At 53.4% G+C, this 17,352-nt stretch overlaps 1 protein-coding gene and 1 long non-coding RNA gene across 4 annotated transcripts; one reads left to right on the top strand and one right to left on the bottom strand.

The window, feature by feature from the left end:
• Positions 1-2,137: 2,137 nt before the first annotated feature.
• DNAJB5 (DnaJ heat shock protein family (Hsp40) member B5) lies at positions 2,138-10,984 on the bottom strand. Of its 3 annotated transcripts, none has more exons than XM_032239925.1 (5): positions 10,793-10,984; positions 9,796-9,937; positions 7,115-7,359; positions 3,695-4,296; positions 2,138-3,547 (listed from the first exon to the last, which is right to left on the bottom strand). In XM_032239925.1, exons 1-5 carry the CDS (start codon positions 10,959-10,961, stop codon positions 3,314-3,316), a joined length of 1,392 nt encoding a protein of 463 aa, XP_032095816.1. In that variant the 5' UTR covers positions 10,962-10,984; the 3' UTR covers positions 2,138-3,313. The 3 variants fall into 3 exon arrangements, with proteins under 3 accessions (XP_032095816.1, XP_032095815.1, XP_032095818.1); XM_032239924.1 differs by having other exon boundaries at positions 9,796-9,940; positions 10,793-10,920; XM_032239927.1 differs by lacking the exon at positions 9,796-9,937 and having other exon boundaries at positions 10,793-10,939.
• LOC116524631 lies at positions 7,353-11,365 on the top strand. Its single transcript, XR_004257419.1, has 2 exons — positions 7,353-7,731; positions 9,308-11,365. It is a non-coding gene; the product is annotated as an uncharacterized LOC116524631 (long non-coding RNA).
• The last annotated feature ends 5,987 nt before the right edge of the window (positions 11,366-17,352 follow it).

The following is a 17,352-nucleotide window of genomic DNA, read 5'->3' as shown; positions in this document are numbered from 1 at the left end:
ACACACACACACACACACACACACACACACACACACACACACACACATATATATATATACCCCTTTACTATAAAAACATTCAGGGGCTTATCAATGTAAGAAAACCCAATAAAGACCTCACCCCCTCAGGACCAGATTGAACCAGTCCCTCCCACAGCTCTTTTACCATCTTGATTTTTCTACAACTCTGTGCATGCAGGCGGGCGTGCGTGTCTCTAGGGGTGGTTACACAGGCATTACAATAGCAGAAATCCCTTACACAGCCTCTAAGAAGGGTAAGGTTCAAATTGCAGGCAAGGTTGCACTCAGCCTGAGGACTTTCCCATTGAAATGTATTTTGTCTTAGATGCCTCGCTTCTAGGCTTTCAAAATCCTCTCCCCAGCTGGGCATGGTGGCTCACACCTATAATCCCAGCACTTTGGGAGGCTGAGGCAGGCGGATTACCTGAGGTCAGGAGTTTGAGACCAGCCTGCCCAACATGGTGAAAACCTGTCTCTACTAACTAAAAAATACAAAAATAAGCCAGGTATGGTGGTACATGCCAGTAATCCCAGCTACTCAGAAGGCTGAGGTGGGAAAATTTCTTGAAGCTGGAAGGTGGAGATTGCAGTGAGCTGAGATTGTGCCATTGTACTCCAGCCTGGGTGACAAGAGTGAAACTCTGTCTCAAAAAAAAAAAAAAAAAACCTTAACCCCAGAGTGTGCTCAGCAGGGCATGGTAATTTCCCAGGTCTTGTGTGTCTACATAGAGGCCAGAGTGAGCAGTCTGGCCCAGTGGACCAGAATCCCAAATCTTCCGGCCTCAGGAAAGATCCCGGACGAGAATTTAGCCACAAGTCAAGAGAGAGGCTACCTTAGGAATCCAAAAGGAGGAGCATTGAGTAGGGGATATAGGGTGGGGGTGTCTCCCTGCCCAGGCCAGGGCATTACATACCATTGTGAGCAAGACCCCCTGGTTTCTGCACATTTCCTCCTTTCGAAGAAGGTACAAAAGTACCTCAGGTGAAAGGATGAAGAGCTTTTCTTCAGTGTCTTTGTTCTGGGAAAAAAGCCAGTTAGTGTCGTCTGTCTGAATAGTACTGGGGACACTGGCGCTCAGGAGGGCATGACTGTCACGGGCCTGATCCTGGAGAAGACGTGGGCTTCATGCTCCGAGGAAAGTCAGCCCAGGAGGACATACAGGGCCACGCAGAACCTGCAGATGGGTATTTCTGCAACTATAGGGCTCCTTCCTACCCAGATCTCAGGAAAGGGACAAGTACCCCCTCATGCAGCCACCACTTAGGTCCTGAGGGCCAGAGATGTCTCAGCAGACACAGGCAGGTCAGATGCCAGAACAGATATCCCCAGATAACTGTGAGATTTGAGGATTTGCAGCTGTGTTCAATGCTGCCTGTGTCCACTGCCAAGCCCCACCAGCATGGGCCAAGGAGACCAGGTACCTTTAGCTACCCTCTCCGTCTAGGCTCTGTCTAGTCTCTTCTAGTCAGCCAGAAAGTCCTTCATCCTTGTCAGGAGCGGTGGCTCACGCCTGTAATTCCAGCACTTTGGGATGCCAAGGCAGGCGGATCACTTGAGGTCAAGAATTCGAGACCAGCCTGGCCAGCAGAGTGAAACCCCGTCTCTACCAAAAATACAAAAATGAGCCAGGTGTGGTGGTACATGCTTGTAATCCCAGCTACTCAGGAGGCTGAGGCAGGAGAATCGCTTGAACCCAGGAGACAGAGGCTGCAGTGAACGAAGACCGCATCACTGCACTCCAGCCTGGGTGACAGAGCAAGACTCTGTCTTAAAAAAAACAACAACAGTCCTCCGTCCTCTCCTAGAAGGAAAATTTATCTGACTCGGAGAAAATTTAGACAAGAAGAGAAAATCTATTTGTTTTCACACTAGCTAGCCATCTATTTTTTCTTCCCAAATAGATGTTTTTTCTAATAGCTGAGTGGTACTTTCTGTCTGTGCTGTGTTTGGAATATTATGTTTTAGAAGCCCCAGGAGACTTACAGGAAGGGGTCAGCTTCAGCTTCTACTGAGGGCCTGCTTGGGCTTCTCTAAGATGACCAGGGCCCAGGAGGGAGGTTGACAGTGGCCCTGGTCACCCACCCCCATCCCAGGTATGTCGCTCCTGCTCAGATGCCATATTTTTAAAATACTTTTATTTTTTACATAATACTGTCATTACAAAAAAATACAAAAAAACTACTATAAAAACATTCAGGGACTTGTCAAAGTGAGAAAACCTAAAGACCCCACCCCAGGATCTGGCCGAAGCAGTCTTCCCCCAGCTCCTTCACTATGACCTTTATACAACTGTGGGAATGAGGTGGGGTCACACAGGCATAAAAGGGCTGGGAATTCCCCACACAGCCTCTAAGGGTAAGAAATAAGTAGCTTCACATATCACAAAAGTGGGATTTGGAAGTTTGGGGGTGGCTAGGCCCTGAGTTCAGAGGTATGGGGAGAAACCTGTGACCCTGAATCTCTTGGTGGGGAATAGCTGCCACCTGACCCCAAAGCTCTTTCCCTTCCTGATGAAGGCTGGGAGATGGGCCCTGCCCCCCACCTCTTAGCCTTAATACCTCAGGCCCTGTTCCCTGCCCTCCACCCTTGAACACTCCTGAGAGCAGCAGGGAGGATAGGACCTCTAGCTCTGTGGGTATAGGCAGGGCAGCTGTTGCAGAGGCTGCTGAGGCCGGCTCACCCCCCTGCTCCAGATGAAAAGTGTCTCGTGCTCAAGTCCCTGCTCACAGGTTATGGACCTTCCCTTCTTATCTCCTCTCCTCTCTCCTAGAGAGGCATAGACAGCTCTAGGCCAGTGCTTCATGTGCATGAATATGTGTGTCATAACCTTGGACACTGGACCTGGGGGTGGGGCTGAGAAAGCAATGTCCTTTCTATTCTCTTCTGCCCCCAACAGCAGGAAGCCAAAGGGAAGGGAGGGGACTGGTATTAGCAAAGCTGAGAGGGGAGGAGGACATGCTATGTACAGGCATGGATAAGGAATCTCTACATATCTTCAAGTAGCACTCAGGTCACTTTCCAGCCACTGCAGTGGAAACTGGATTCAAAGCTAGTGACATGAACATTGACCCCTGGCCTGGGCTAGCTTTCCCCACCTCCCTCCCACTCCCCCCAGGCAGCCCAGCTCTGAAAGGGGTCAGGGACAGGAACATTTTCCTGAAAACCAGTGGCTGTTTTTTGCATTTTAGAAAAAGTTGCCAGTGTCCAGTGGACATCAAGCTGGGTGCGCATTGAGTGGGGCGAGTGTTGGGGGTATTGCTGTGGTAGGCTCTGGACTGGCTGGGGCAGAGCCTAGGAACAGGGTAGGTGCTGCTTAAGGATCTGTCTTGTCTGTGGTGTTAATCTGTCTGGGAAGCGAACTTTGAACTCAACAATGAGGTCTCCCCGCTGAGTAGGCACTTTGGGGAAGGGAAGGCCCTCCCCACGGAGTCTCTTCACGGTGCCTGGCTTGATGACATCATTGCAGGGCAAAGGGATCACTCGGCCGTCGATGGTGGGAATGTTCACAGTGCAGCCACACAGCGCCTGGGGAAGATGAAGCAGAAAGTGAGGAAAAGGTGGGGTAAGGTGAGTGGGAAGGGAGGAAATAGATTGAAGTGAGGAAAGAATGTGCCTGCTGGTGGGAAGAGAGGGAATCTCCCCAGCAGGCACACACAGCTAACTAGGCCCCACCTCCTTGAGGCTGATCAGGGCACTGTAGAGCACGTTGGTGCCGTCTCGGCGGAAGTGTGCATGGGGCTTGTCTTTGAGCACAAAGACAATGTCAGCAGGGATGTTGTCAGGCGTGGCGTCGCCTTCTTTGGGGAAGGTGATCTTGGTGCCTTCCTTCCAGCCGCGCTTGATGACGATGTGCAGGATCTTGTCCTCAGTGCGCACAGTTCGCCCATCAGGGTTGAGGCGCCGCCTCGTGATCTTCATGCGCTTGGTGGAGCCATGGTAGATCTCCTCCAGGGACACCCGCAGCTCGTGCACCACTGGGGGGTCCTGCACCTTGCGCCGAGGGTACAGTGGTTCTGGGGCTCGCCTTGGACCCCTACTCAGCCCATTGAAGCCAAAACGGCCGAAGGCGCCAAATGGGTCCTCATCTTCATCCACATCCATATCATCTGGGTCAAAGCCACTGAAGGGTCGAGTGGAGCGGCTGCTGGCAAAGAAGATATCGAAGGGGTTGGAGCCACCAAAGAAGGAGGCAAAGGTGGCATGGGGGTCCCCATGAAAAGTGTAGTGAAAGGAGCCACTGGAGCCACCTGATGTACCGCCGCCGGTCTTCAGGCCTAGAGGGGAGGAGAAGTTAGGAGCAGTGTGGCTCATCCTGGCCCCACCCCAGTATCTTCCCCCTGCCTGCTAGCTCCCAGTTCACAGGCCTAGAGAGATAAGCAACCTTTAAATCCCACAGAGACGGCCAGGCTAATAGAGTAAGAAAGGCTTCTGGCAAGATTATTTTCCACTTCTGATTATATATTTAATAACGATGAACAACTTGAGATTCAAAGAGGCTGGCTTACCCAATAGGTGGAAAAGCCAGGACTACAGGACTTAAGAGACTGTGACTTCCAGGCCTGTAATCTCTTCTACATACTCATGGTCCAAAGATGTCTCATACAGCCTTGAATGAATAGCCTGGTATCACATTACAAGTCATACCTGGTTCCCAAATCTTTGCTTATCTCCAAATACATACAGGACAAGGGGCAACCAGACAGGATGTGACCACAGAGGGGGCTGGTAAGTGAACAGTCACAAATAGGGTAGGAATCCAACCCAGGAGGAAGACCACTTCCACTCTGCTTCTAACAATGTTTCCTCTTTCCCTGACTCCTGCTCAAATGGGAAACCAGGAGGCCTCAAAAAGCAGGAAAGCTCATTAGCTTGGAGATGAAGAGCTATTTTTCTAGAAAAAGTTTTCAAATGATTTGTTCCCACACTCTGCTCGGTGTTACACAACTTTAGGGAGTGTCATTCACACATTGTACAGACATAGACTACAATGGGAACGGAGCTCCCTGGAGTTATACAACAGTGAACGCCATACCCCACACCTAATGTTGAGCAACCAAAATGCATGAATGGGCTGGCACATGGCAGGTGGTGACCTTAGCTGCTCTCTCTGTAGGGTCTTGTCTAAGGGACTCAGATTCCTGGAGCAGCCTTCATGCGGAGGAGGGGGTGCTGGCGGTAGTGGGGGATGTGGGGAGAGGGTTCACACTGAGAACTGCTCTGGAATACATAGACTAGGGGTGAGGCCCAGAGTAGGAAACAGACCCTTCTCTTTGAGGCCATTTATCTAGAATTTCAACTGATCATGAAGATCTGAGCCTAATTTAGCCGCTATTTCCTGGGACCACAAGGGCAGGTTTGAATTTCACTAGAGAGGCCAAGTGGCAGACAGTTCAAGGACTTGTGGCAGCTGCCTCTTCACCCCTCCCCCAAGACCTAGGATCTCTTCTTTCCTTCTATCGCAGGGCCAATCATCAGGCAAGTTCAAGCAGCCTGGCAGAGCTGGTGACAGAGGGAGGGAGGCTGGACTGACGATGATGGGAAGAGGTAATTCTCTCTATAGGGATTCCTGCTCTCCCACTCCCACCCCCTTTTCAAGCTGGGAGCAATTTGTCCCTAGCCAGAGCTGTACACAGAGTCTGTGTATAGAACTGCTTTATAATAGATGGCTACTGGGGATTGGGCAGGGTGGACAGAAATGTAACCAACATTTCTAAGCTGCTTCTCCCTCCCCAGGCCATGGAGGTACCCTTAAGGCCATGCCACATCCTCAGGGGTCCTCCTGGGATGGGGCTGTGCATCAGAACCTGGTGTCTCGACCCCTTCACTTAGGCAGAAGGGTGAAGTATCTCAGGGGAGCTCTCTCAGCAACTGCCTTCTTTCTAAACAAAGGTGAGGCTGAATGGAGAAATGAGTGCAATTCCAAGACAGGTCACATGGTGGCATGGTGTCTGCACTGCTTCCCTTTTTCCCACTCCTATCCTTCCCATCCCTCCAAGCCAGAGAGAAAAATGTCTTAGCTTGGAGAATATGGGGGGTTCCAGCTGGTATCTGGTAAATCTGGGAGTTGGCACGTCTGGGAGGTAAGCAGGAAGAATGGAAGGAACCAGCAGCGTGGAGAATAGGAAGAGGGAGTTGGGAGGACAAGAGTGCACAGAGGGACATGGAACCCAAGGCCAGGAGGAGGGGAAGAAAATAACCCTCTTATCTACATATGATTAGCCCATTTAGTTTTGAGGATAGATGGGGAGGGTGAAGAGGAGGACAATGTGAAAAAAAGGTGGATACTGTTGGGGAGGAAGGACAGTTCTTCCTAGGAAGGAGAGTCCTCAGCTGTGACAATGTCTCTTAATATAGCCTGACAGGTGCCTGTGGCTGGCGGGTAGCAGGCAGCCCTGACAGGCAGGCCCAGAATTAGCAGCTACATCATGGCCGTGGGATGTGCTGGGAGGGGCCTCCCTCTCAGAGGCTTTATTTGGGCCTTTCCTGCCTCCTACACTGTGGCTACCAGCTACCCCAGGGAGGGGGTCAGATGCCAGCCACAGTTCCCTTTCCACCCTTGGATCCTTGCCACTTCCTCTGGGACGCAAAGCTCCACCTCTGTTCTGCTGGCAAGAAGCAGGCAGGGCCGGGGGAGGGAAGGGGACAACCATTTCTGCTCAGAGCTCTGGTAGTTAATTCCCAGGCTGCTTAGAGGCCAGACTTTTATGCTGATGAATGTAAATGCTCTGTCCTCAGAGAGCCACACACTCCCTCTCTCCAATCTTCCCCATCAGCCAATGAAGCAGCAGAGACTTCAGGCAGGACTAATAAGGCTGGGAAGGAAAGAAGGGCAGGAGAGGCCCCTGGCTGTTGTTTCAGACCTCTCTAAGGCCTGAACCTGAGGAGGGAGAAGGGCAGAGAGAGGCAGGGAGAACTACGGTGAGCTGAGCTGGGTAGTGGGTGGGCTCCTCTCTCCTCTGGGTAGCCGTGCTAGAAACCCTGGCCGCCCTCACCCCCTCCACAGCCTCCAGTTCCCTGCTACAAAAACTGGTACACCCAGGACCCCCACCAAGCACAGGGGTCCAGGATTGGGCTAGAGTGTTACCCTCTTACCTTCCTCCCCATACTGGTCATACAGGCCCCGTTTCTTTGGGTCACTCAGCACATCATAGGCCTCTGCAATCTCCTTAAACTTCTCTTCAGCATTGGGTTCTTTATTCTTGTCTGGGTGGTACTTCAAGGCCATCTTCCGGTAGGCTTTCTTGATCTCATCCTCATTGGCCCCTGATGGGATCCCAAGAATCTTGTAATAATCTTTTCCCATCACAGCCACTGGACCAGCACTGGTCTCCTTGTTTCTGAAAGAAACCCAGGGCCAAGACTTGATGCCTTCTTCTCTTCTGCCCCAGCCCTGTTCCTAATGATCTTGCAATCCCTAAATGACTCCCTGGGTAACCTTCAGCAGGTCATGCCTGTTCTGTGGGCCTGTGTCCCCCATCTGTAAAATGAAAGATTTGGACTAGATGATCTCTTCCAGCTCTGACATTCTAGGATCCTGTGATTCCGTCTTCACCTCCTGGGTTTTCCCAGCAGGAAGCTGAAGGTTGTGGCCCACTTCTTGGGGCTAGGCTGAGGCCCTGGTCCTTGGGCCAGACTGAGGACCCCTGAGAGGCCCTGCTGAGTGAGGTGGCACCATGGACTGAGCAACCCACGCACAGGAGCTGGCGAAGGTCAGTGTAACGGGTGAGGTCACCTGAGCATCGTGGTCTCCTGTGCCATGCCTCAGGCATGATGCCAGGTTGAGGGCAGCTTGGGCAGTGGCCCAGGACTGGGAACAGGCCTGGGTCTTCCGCCAGCTGTCCTGGCCAGCCAGACTGAGTCAGGGAATGGGTGTCTGGAGTCTTCTCTGCCATTGGAGACCCCAGGCCTCCCTGCCCCCGCCTCTGTGATTATGCTAAGCCTCACGTGTGACTCAGATCACCAGATGACTCACAGCCTTTGGAAACTGCTGTTTCCAACTCCCTCATTAGTGGGGGGGATGGGTGGGGTGGGGTGGGGTGGGGTGGGGGGGTTGGGAGGGGAGAAGGGAGGGATTGGAGGAGATACTGTCCTTCCCCCAACCGGGGCAACAGTTCCCTTTACTCATTTCCCAGCATCTACACACAAAACTTCTAGGGTTGTGCTGCCTAAGCACCAGTGTGAGTGAATAAAAGCTTCCTGGGGACAGGACTTTTTAAACCCCAGTGGTTAGGAGACAATTGGGCACTAACCAACCACCATTTCTTTAATATCCTTCCTAGCCCCACCCCACGCCCCCAGTCCACCCCTGTGGTTTAGGATCGGACCCAGCGTCAGTCCCATATTCCTCTGACAGTCCTTCTTAAGGTGGGTGCAGGAGCATTTGTTATAAGAGAAACGCACAACCCGAATTCTTCCATTCCAGTCTTCCTCCATCGATGTATCTGTGGTGGATATCAGGGGAAGGGGGACTTTCCTGTAGCTAGAGCTCTCTAGAGGAATGGCCAGAAGCCATTTTCACCCTTCTGAGACCTGGCCAACCCCCACCAAGGTCAGGAGAACCAGTCTTTCTAGCGATGTCCTAGGCTGGCAGCCCCAGCTGAGGCCTGCTTTTCTGCCTCTGACTGCTTCACAGCATGGAAGTGTACAGGGTATCCTGGCAGGAGTGAGGGCTGTAACCAGGTAAGGGGGAGGCATCCGAGGCCCTAGGTGGGCAGTGACGATGGCCCTCACTGCTGCCCCCACAGGGCCTGCTGCAGGTGGCTGGGTTGACTCATGGTTCTGGGAGTCACCTTTCTCTGACGAAGAAAAGACTCCACATAGGCGGGTACTCCCCCATTGCCCCCCACCAGCAATGTCATGTCTGTGGGGGAGACGGGGGTTGGGGGAGGCAGAGAAGAAAGAGCACCTGGAGGGGGCAACCATTTTCAGAAATGGCAGCAAAAGCCACCTGAGAGGGAGCTGGGGGTGGTCTGCCATTTCTGCCTCAGCCCACACCTTCTTTACCCTGGGACTGGGAAGGAACCCTAGCACACCAAGAGGGTGCCCCCAGAGAACTAGAGCAGCTTCCAGGCAGAGGGCCAGTGGGACAGCTCACCAACCACCCACCTCCTTTTGCTGTCCCTGCATTACCTCCACACCCAGCCAGCTTCCTCCCTGGTACCCCGCTGCTAGCTGCCCTAGGCCCATACATCTCTTGCCTCCACAGACACAGGGCAAGCTCTTTCAGATCTGCCTCCTTTTTCTCCTTCTGCTTTCCTCCCTCCTTCCCTTCCCCCCTACCCACAGGCCACGTGTTGGAATGACAAAGGAGCCCCATGGCATGGCACTGCCTTTGATGGAGAAGAATGAGAAGGATGTTAAGGTAGAGGCAGGAAGGAAAGATGGGGAGAAAATGGCGAGGGGGACTGTTGAGGTACAGGGAGAGGAGATGGCTGATACAGAAAATGAGGTACTGATGGATGGGGATGAGTGACAGATGGAAATGGCTGAGGTGGAAAACAGGTTAATGATGGGTTGAAAGGGAGGAATGTGTAGAGAGTTGAAATATTGGAGGAAATGTCTGTGGAAAATGGATGCCCAAAGGGTTTGAGATAGGAGAGGAATGATAAGGGGTGCAATTCATTCAGATATGAGAGTGAGGCAGGAGGGGGCTTCCTGCATGTCATGGAGGGGATGAGGATGAAGTGGAGGAAGCAGGAAGGCAATGAAGGGGATGGCCACGTGAAGGGTTTGACTGGGTATGGGTATGAGTGCCCTTCTCCGGAGGGACTTACCGAAACTTTACAAACCCATTCAGCGTCCACGCTCGAAGTTTTAAGGGCTCCAGCTGAATTTTAAACATCAAGCTGGCTAAGAAGTCTTCTCCCCAGGAGTGTGGGAAGCTCCGGAAAGCTCCTCGGGCCTGTAGTGGGGGTGCTGCTGGGGGTGGGCAGGAGAGCACTGTGCGCTTAAACATGCCCAGCCAAGCCCCTCACCTCTGAACGCTCCGCGGAGCCGGCCTGGAGTGCTGCAGCTCTGGAAGCCACCTCCTCGGACTCTCAGAGGCGCGTGCCCAGCAAGGGCTGTCTGGCGCAGCAGGTGCCGGACCTGATCCCCAGGTGTGGAGAGTGAAGGGAGAGGACCCACGGCCACCTGCTCTCAGGTGCAGCAGTGTCTGGCTGGCTGTGAGCGGCTGTATGGCAGTGTGACAGTGAGGCTGGCAGTGCAAGCGTGTTTGTGAGTGGCAGTGTGTGTACCTGTGACAGGTGTGATTGTGAGGGCCCGAGAGGCAGTGAGCTGCTGTCGCCTCTCCCTGGGGAGGACCCGACCCCAATCCCCAAGAACCTACTCAATGAAGTCACTGACGGGAGTCTCCTCCCTCGCGGATGGGCGGGGCAGAGCGAAGCTCGGCCCGGACAAAAGGCGCGGCGCGGAGAGGAGGGGAGGGGGCTCGGGCGGGGGAGGGTGGTCGGTGATGTCACCCGCGCTGGCTGGCTGGCCTGCTCACAGACGCCTCCGCCCCACAGAACCCAATCCGGTGCGACCCTCCCCTCCCCTCCCCTCCCCTCCCCTCCCCTCCCCCGGCTCAGAAGCTGGCTGCCCCCTGTGACAGCCAAGCCCGGGTCGCCGACTCCGAACACCCTGCAGACCCCGGGGCCCCGCACCCACAGGGCAGCAGAGCCTACGGGCCCTCTGTGTCCCAACCCCTCCTCCCCCCGCCCCGATACCAGGAGCCCTGGCTTCGCGACGCCCCACTCCCGGGACCCCCGAGTCCTGGCTCGGCGCCCTCACCGGTGAGGAGCTGCGGGCGCCGCCGTGGTCCGTGAGACAGTCGCTGCCCCCTCCCCCGGCTCCGACTCAGCCGCCTCCACCCGGGACAGGAGTCGCCTGCCCGCCGGCCGCCGACAGCGGGACCGGGAGCCCGCCCCCCCCCCCACGGCTCCGCCTCCGCGCCGCCCATTGAGCCTTCTGCCCGTCACTCAACTCAGCCTCTGCTGTGATTGGACAGCTTTCAACGAGCGGCTTGGTGATAACCGCCCATCCTCCGCCCCTGTCACCCGGCCACACGCGCACACATTCCAAGCAGTAATTGGTGTGGATCTGATTGGCGCCCTCTGGGATCACTCAACCACGCCTCTTTGCCATCTCGTCGTGCCATTGGTGAAAAAGACAGAGGGCGGCAACCCCGCTCGCCCTTTGATTTTATTGGTTCATGCTTGAGACTCAGACCCGAGCCCGAGGCAACTATATTAGTCCAATCTCCGAGTTGAGAAGGTGGGACGTACTGGCCACTGCTCGAATCCCAGGAGAACCTTCTGGAACCCGTGCGACGTCAAAGGCAGCCTTAAAGGAAAACTGCACCCACCAGTTGGCCGTGCATTCTTTTTTTCCTTAATTGGGGGACAGGGGGAGAGAACAGTGCACTCTGGGAGGTGTAGTCCCTGGACCGGGGCCAAAAGGTCAGCACTTCTTACTCGCCTTCCAGCCAACGGTGAAGCCACCTCGAGCTGACCTCATTTAGCTTTACCTTACCCTCACCCCGCGGTGGCCTGACGTGACCTAACGGAATCTCTAACAGACTCCACGGACCCGGGTTTCCGAGCCCTCCGGACCTCTCCCCTGAGGGAAGTGGGTAGCTCTGCACAGTCCCGTGCCTCCAGGAGTCTCTCCCGCCCACCCTCTGTACAGTCCCTCATCCTCGCGCCCCTCCTCAGCGACTCCGCGGTCCCCATTTCAGTCCCCTTTCTAATCAGTCTCTCATCCTGCTTCCCCTTGAGTGCCTGTGTTTTAGCCCTTTCCTTCTTGGCCCTCGAAGATCTCCTGTCTTCTCCCAGTGATCTGTCTTGTCCCATTCTTGGTCCTTTCTCTACACCCCTGATCTCCCCCATCCTAGCTCTCCCCTTTAATTTTTCATCTCTCTCCCCATGATCCCCTTCCTTAACACCCTCAGACTCTCTAGTCTCCCCCACTCCCCATTAAGTCATTAGATCTCAGCCCCAGTGTCCCCGATGCAGGGAGCAGGCGGGGATGCGGAGGCGGTCGCCGGCGGAAGCCGCCGCTCGAGCAGACATGGTGCCTGGCGCCCACGTCACTGTCTCCCAGGCCCATCTGTGCTCGAGGGAGTGGGGGTGGGGGGTAATCTGGGGGTGAAGAGGGAAGGGGGGTGCCGGGGGGTTGATGATAAAGGAAGGGTCAGGGCAGAAGCACTCCTTTACTTCTTTCTTTCCTATTTCCCAGAGAGAGAGAGTTTGGACACCCATGAGGGAGGCCTTGCTAGAAACTGCGGCTTGAGTACCTGGGCCAAGAGTGAGAAGGGAGGGGGCCGGGATCCTGGGGTCAGGTCTGCAGATTCTTCACTACCTGACTTCGTGCCAGGAGTCTCTATGGGGATCCCAAGGGTAAAGGGGCATGAGGTGTGGAGGAAGAAAGGGACTTGGGGTGAGAGGAGGATGGAGATGAGGTAGAGTTGGGCCCAGGAGAGGAGCAGAGATGGGGTGATGAATATGGGGAAAGAGGAGCATGAGGAATTTGGGAAGATGGAGTTGAGAGAGGGGAGGTGGGGAGGGGGGTGGAGAGAGGAGGGGGAGATGGGGTGAGGGAGATGGGGAAGGGAGGGGCATGGGGCAGAGGAGAGAAAGGGTGGGAGTAAGGAGGGGAGAGGAAAGAAGGGCTGAGGAGGGGCGGGGAGGCAGGGTGAGGGATGAGGAAAGAAGGGGTGAGCAAGGAAAGGATGAGGCACAGAGATGGGGTGGGGAGGAATGAGGAAGGGGGAGGAGAGGAAGGAGGGATGGACTAGTGTGACAGAGATGGGTGAGGTGGGGTGAGGGGCCCTGTACCCTGCTGGCTCCTCAGATGGGGGCTCTCACTCTCCCACCTCCAGACCTGTGGGGCCCAGGCTGTGGGTGGCTCTACTTCTTCCTATCCCAGTTCTGTCTTTTTTGCCTCCCCCAGCCTTGCCTGTGCCAACACGGAGGCAGAGAGTTTAGTCACCAGCCTTTACCTGGCCCCTGCTAATGCTAAAGTGTAGGCTTGGACCTTCGAGGGTGTGGGATTGTGCCTTCAGGTGTTGATGGCATAGACTCTGTTGTCTGCCTAGTCCAAGGTTCCTCCCCTCGGTCCCATTGTCCTGGGCATCAGGTGTTTGTGGTGCTCAATGTGGCATGGACCGTGACAGTGTGTGGTGCTCAGTGTGGTATGGACGGTGACAGCGTGGTCCTGGAGTCTGTGGACGCTGTGAGCTTACAGGCCACATTCACACCTCATCTCCTTCTTTGTAAATGGAGATCAGTGCCTCAGGGGGTTGTTGAGAGGGTTAATTAAGGTAATGCAGATAATGCACATAGTTCTGAGCTGGGCATGTAGTTTATACCCAACCAATGGTTAACTTGGTTGAGTTAACCAAGTTAACCATTACTTTTCATGTTCACAAATGCTGGGACTGCGAGTGCATCCATAAATCTGAGTCTGATTGGGAGTTATTTGTAGTGTGGTACTGGTAATGTGATTTATGAGAGTGGATCTGTGTAGTTATTTTTGTGTGGTGGTGTGCCCAATTCTGTTACATGTTGTAGGTATATGATTTTGGGCCAGTGTACATGTGTGAGTAAATGACTGTGGGGGCATGTCTCTACATGACAGAGTGGATGAGGTATGTGGCTGTTGACAAGTTGACACTATGTCTGCCAGCGTATGCACACATCTGCGATCATGCCAGTCCCAAACGCCCCCACTCGCCCTCCCTCCCCTTGGAGACGTCATAACCCTAGGTGTCCCTCATTTCCTCACCCTGAGGGAACCGGAATCTGTGGGCAGGGGTGGGGGTGGTTGCCAGTGAGGAGGTGTTTTAGACAGAGGCACATGTTCCCTCCCAGACTGCATAGGGAAGGGAGCCCCTATCCTGCTCACATCCCGAAGGCTGCAGAGGAAGTGCCCCCCAGCCTGTTCTCAGTTCCCTGTCTTGTCACCATGGTAGCAGTTGCTAGGGGTTCCCATGGTTGCTAAGATCTGGGTGTGGGAGGCTGCCAGGCCCTGTTGCCAGTAGAAACAGAGAATCCTGGGGGAAAGGAAGACTACCCCCACAGCTGCCAGCTCTCTGCAGTGACAGAACTAGCCTTTGGGCCGCTCTCTCCCCCAGTTGTACCTATGATTTGTATGTGATAGTACTAGTGTGTGTGTGGGAGCAGGAGCGGGGGTTTTAATAGGAATCCACAACTAGAATACTGGGATACTAGAATACTGAGGAAAAGGGGGCTCCTTGGCCTACCCGTCACCATCCTTAAAGTTGGGAGGGCCTTACAAATTAGTGACTACCCCCATCTCTACTAAAATACAAAAAAAGTTAGCCAGGCTTGGTGGCGCATGCCTGTAATCTCAGCTACTTGGGAGGCTGAGGCAGGAGAATTGCTTGAACCCAGGAGGTGGAGGTTGCAGTGAGCTGAGATTGTGCCACTGCACTCCAGCCTGGGCAACAGGCTAGAGACTCCCTCTCAAAAAAAAAAAAAAAAAAAAAAGAGTGACTACCTCCTTCTGTTCCTCATCTCTCTCTCCTGGGCAGTCTCCCTGCTTGTTCTTGAGTTCTTCAATGAGTGGGTACTCATTACCTGATGCTTTTTCCTGGGTGTAGGAATGCCACGTTGACCCATTACCTTGGCTACAGATGGCCTTCCTCCTGTGATCAGACTCTGAGCGTCTCACCTGATACATGCTTCATGCTGATACCCAGGCCCAGACTTTGGTCCCACACTGAGTCCCAACTATGACTTCAGCCTGAGACACAACCTGGTTATTGTCCTGGTAGAGACAGTTCCCCAAATCCAGCCTCTGCCTAAACCCTCCTCCTAGACATTGCCGAGCCCTAGTTTTGATACAAATACTTGAACTCATCTTCAGATTCAGTTCTGATCCTATACTGAACTAACTGAACACTACCAGGGGTCTGCCTCTGATACTTGGCGTCTGTTTGCGTGTTCTGAACCTATGCAGACCAGCCCCGAAAGGGTTCAGAGGAGTGATTTTTTGCCTTGGGATGAGAGAGCAATGTTAGGGATGACCGGTAGAGGGCGTGCAACATCAGGTTCTAGAGGCAAGCGTCCAAGAGCCCACCTGTGAACTGAAAAAAAGTTCTTGTTTTTGATGCCAAAACTTTGGGGTTATGTGGGTCCTTACAGTCATGAATCTTTTCCTTCTGGCTCACTTGGGCTCAGTTCTGGGCATGCACAGAATGTGCTTAACTGTTTGCTGGCATCTTGGGTCTCAAGAGGACTGAAGTGACCCCACCCTCAACTCAGCATTTCTGTCATATGCTTAATAAAGCTCCACTGCCTTCCCTGGTAACCAGTTATGTTTGGTCCTAGAGCAGAAATCTGCCCTCCATAGTGTTCACATTTCATCTTAGCTCTGTCCTTGGGACCACATTGACCTCATTGGCCCATCTGCCAAACGTTACCATCTGCGTCCTTCAAATCTGCTTCTCTACAGGACTCATAACTTCATGGGTTCATCCCCTGCATTTTTCAATTCTACCCACTAAGATCATGTTACCCTGAATGGGTTTCAGTTTGTGGTGCCCAGTTATGATTAGTTTTTTCTAGGAGAGCTGGTGCAGGGTACAAATGAGCTGGCCAGCCTCCCTTCTCTGACTCTGAACTTCTTTCTACATAGGCTCAGATTATATCAGTTTTTTTTTTTTCTTTTGAGACAGAGTCTGACTCTGTTGCCCAGGCTGGAGTGCAATGGCACAATCTGGGTTCACTGCAACCTCTGCCTCCTGGGTTCAAGCGATTCTCCTGCCTAAGCCCCCGGAGTAGCTGGAACTACAGGTGGGTACCACCACACCCGGCTAATTTTTGTATTTTTAGTAGAGACAGGGTTTCACCACGTTGGCCAGGCTGGTCTTGAACTCCATACCTCAGGTGATCCACCCACCTTGGCCTCCCAAAGTGCTGGGATTACAGGTGCGAGCCACCGTGCCCAGCCTGTTTGTTTTTTTGGTAGCCACCTCATACTGTTCACCCATACTGAGTTAAGACCACAAGCTCGAGGCCAGGCGCTGTGGCTCACGCCTGTAATCCCAGCACATTAGGAGGCTGAGGCGGGTGGATCACGAGGTGAAGAGATCTAGACCATCCTGGCCAACATGGTGAAACCCCGTCTCTACTAAAAATACAAAAAATTAGCCGGACGTGGTGGCACATGCCTGTAATCCTAGCTACTTGGAAGGCTGAGACAGGAGAATCGCTTGAACCCAGGAGGCGGAGGTTGCGGTGAGCCGATAATGTGCCACTGCATTCCAGCCTGGGCAACAAGAGCGAAACCCCATCTAAAAGAAAAACACCACAAGCTCTTTTCTCCCTGAGCTGCTAAATCACCTCTTGTTCATCTGTACTTGTTACAATTTTGAATGGAGAGCTATATTCATTTTAAACAAAGATCCTTGAAATAAAATTTAAAAAATTTGTTGACAATACATTCTCAATTTTAGGGTAATCTTTGGGCTTGGAAATCTCTGAACTTGATGTTTACTCAAAGGTGGGACAAGGAGGGACTAAAGGTCCTCAGTGGGCTTGGCTGTGACTTCAGCACTTTGGACAGAGCTCATCACAGTACCCCCAGCTATGCCTGGGACTATGGGAGGGTGGAGATGATACACTCACAGCCTTCAGATGGAGCAGAAATCCTTGCTACTCACTCAGTGTCTTACAGTCTGTAAAGCTCTCTCCTCTTACAAAACTCCTCAATTCCCAGCCCAGGAAGCTGACGGGACAGGGGCTGTTCTAGATTTTACAGTTGAGGAAACTGAGGTTCAGCAAATTCAACCTCCAAGCAACCCTTAGAAAGGATGAATGGGATAGAGAGCACTACTCCATGTTTAGCAAATTTAGCAGCCATCGATTCTCTTAGGGAATGACTCTCCCCAGGGATAAAGAGGAAATGCATTTCAGCCAGAGCAGGACCAGGTGGATGTAGGTTTGTATAGAACTGAGGCCCTAGCCAGCCCTGGGAGCAAGTGGCAGTTGGTGGGAGGAACAGTCTTCAGAGGGTCTAAAGTTCCAGCCAGGACTGCTGAACTGAGGGCAGGGAAACATTCATTAGGGCCCACAGACACCTAGTCTTTATGCCTCTTTTTCTGTCCCAATGCTTAGCTTCACTGAGCCTGGAGACAAGGACAAGGGGCTGGTGGGATGTCATTAAGCTGCTCTTGGTCTGATGGACCCCATGTGAAAACCTCAGGGAGGAGAGGTATGGGAGCTTGGTGAGTGGATGGGGTGAATTGTGCAGTGTTAAGATATCCATGTCATGGCTACAGGCCTGGTTACCTGTCTATGTCTATTCCCAGGGTGGAGAGGGAGGTG

This window comes from Sapajus apella, unplaced genomic scaffold (assembly GCF_009761245.1).
Source record: "Sapajus apella isolate SASKATOON/1434 unplaced genomic scaffold, GSC_monkey_1.0 scaffold46, whole genome shotgun sequence".
NCBI classification, from domain to species: Eukaryota; Metazoa; Chordata; class Mammalia; order Primates; family Cebidae; genus Sapajus; species Sapajus apella.
This window is presented reverse-complemented; position numbering and strand designations above follow the sequence as displayed.

Excerpts from the sequence above, each read along its gene's own strand:
- DNAJB5 (XM_032239925.1), bottom strand. The coding sequence starts at position 10,961 with ATGGGCGGCGCGGAGGCGGAGCCGTGGGGGGGGGGGCGGGCTCCCGGT. Across the intron at positions 4,297-7,114 it reads TGACCAGTATGGGGAGGAAG|GCCTGAAGACCGGCGGCGGT; the intron begins GTAAGAGGGTAA and ends CCTCCCCTCTAG. Across the intron at positions 3,548-3,694 it reads CCCTGATCAGCCTCAAGGAG|GCGCTGTGTGGCTGCACTGT; the intron begins GTGGGGCCTAGT and ends CATCTTCCCCAG.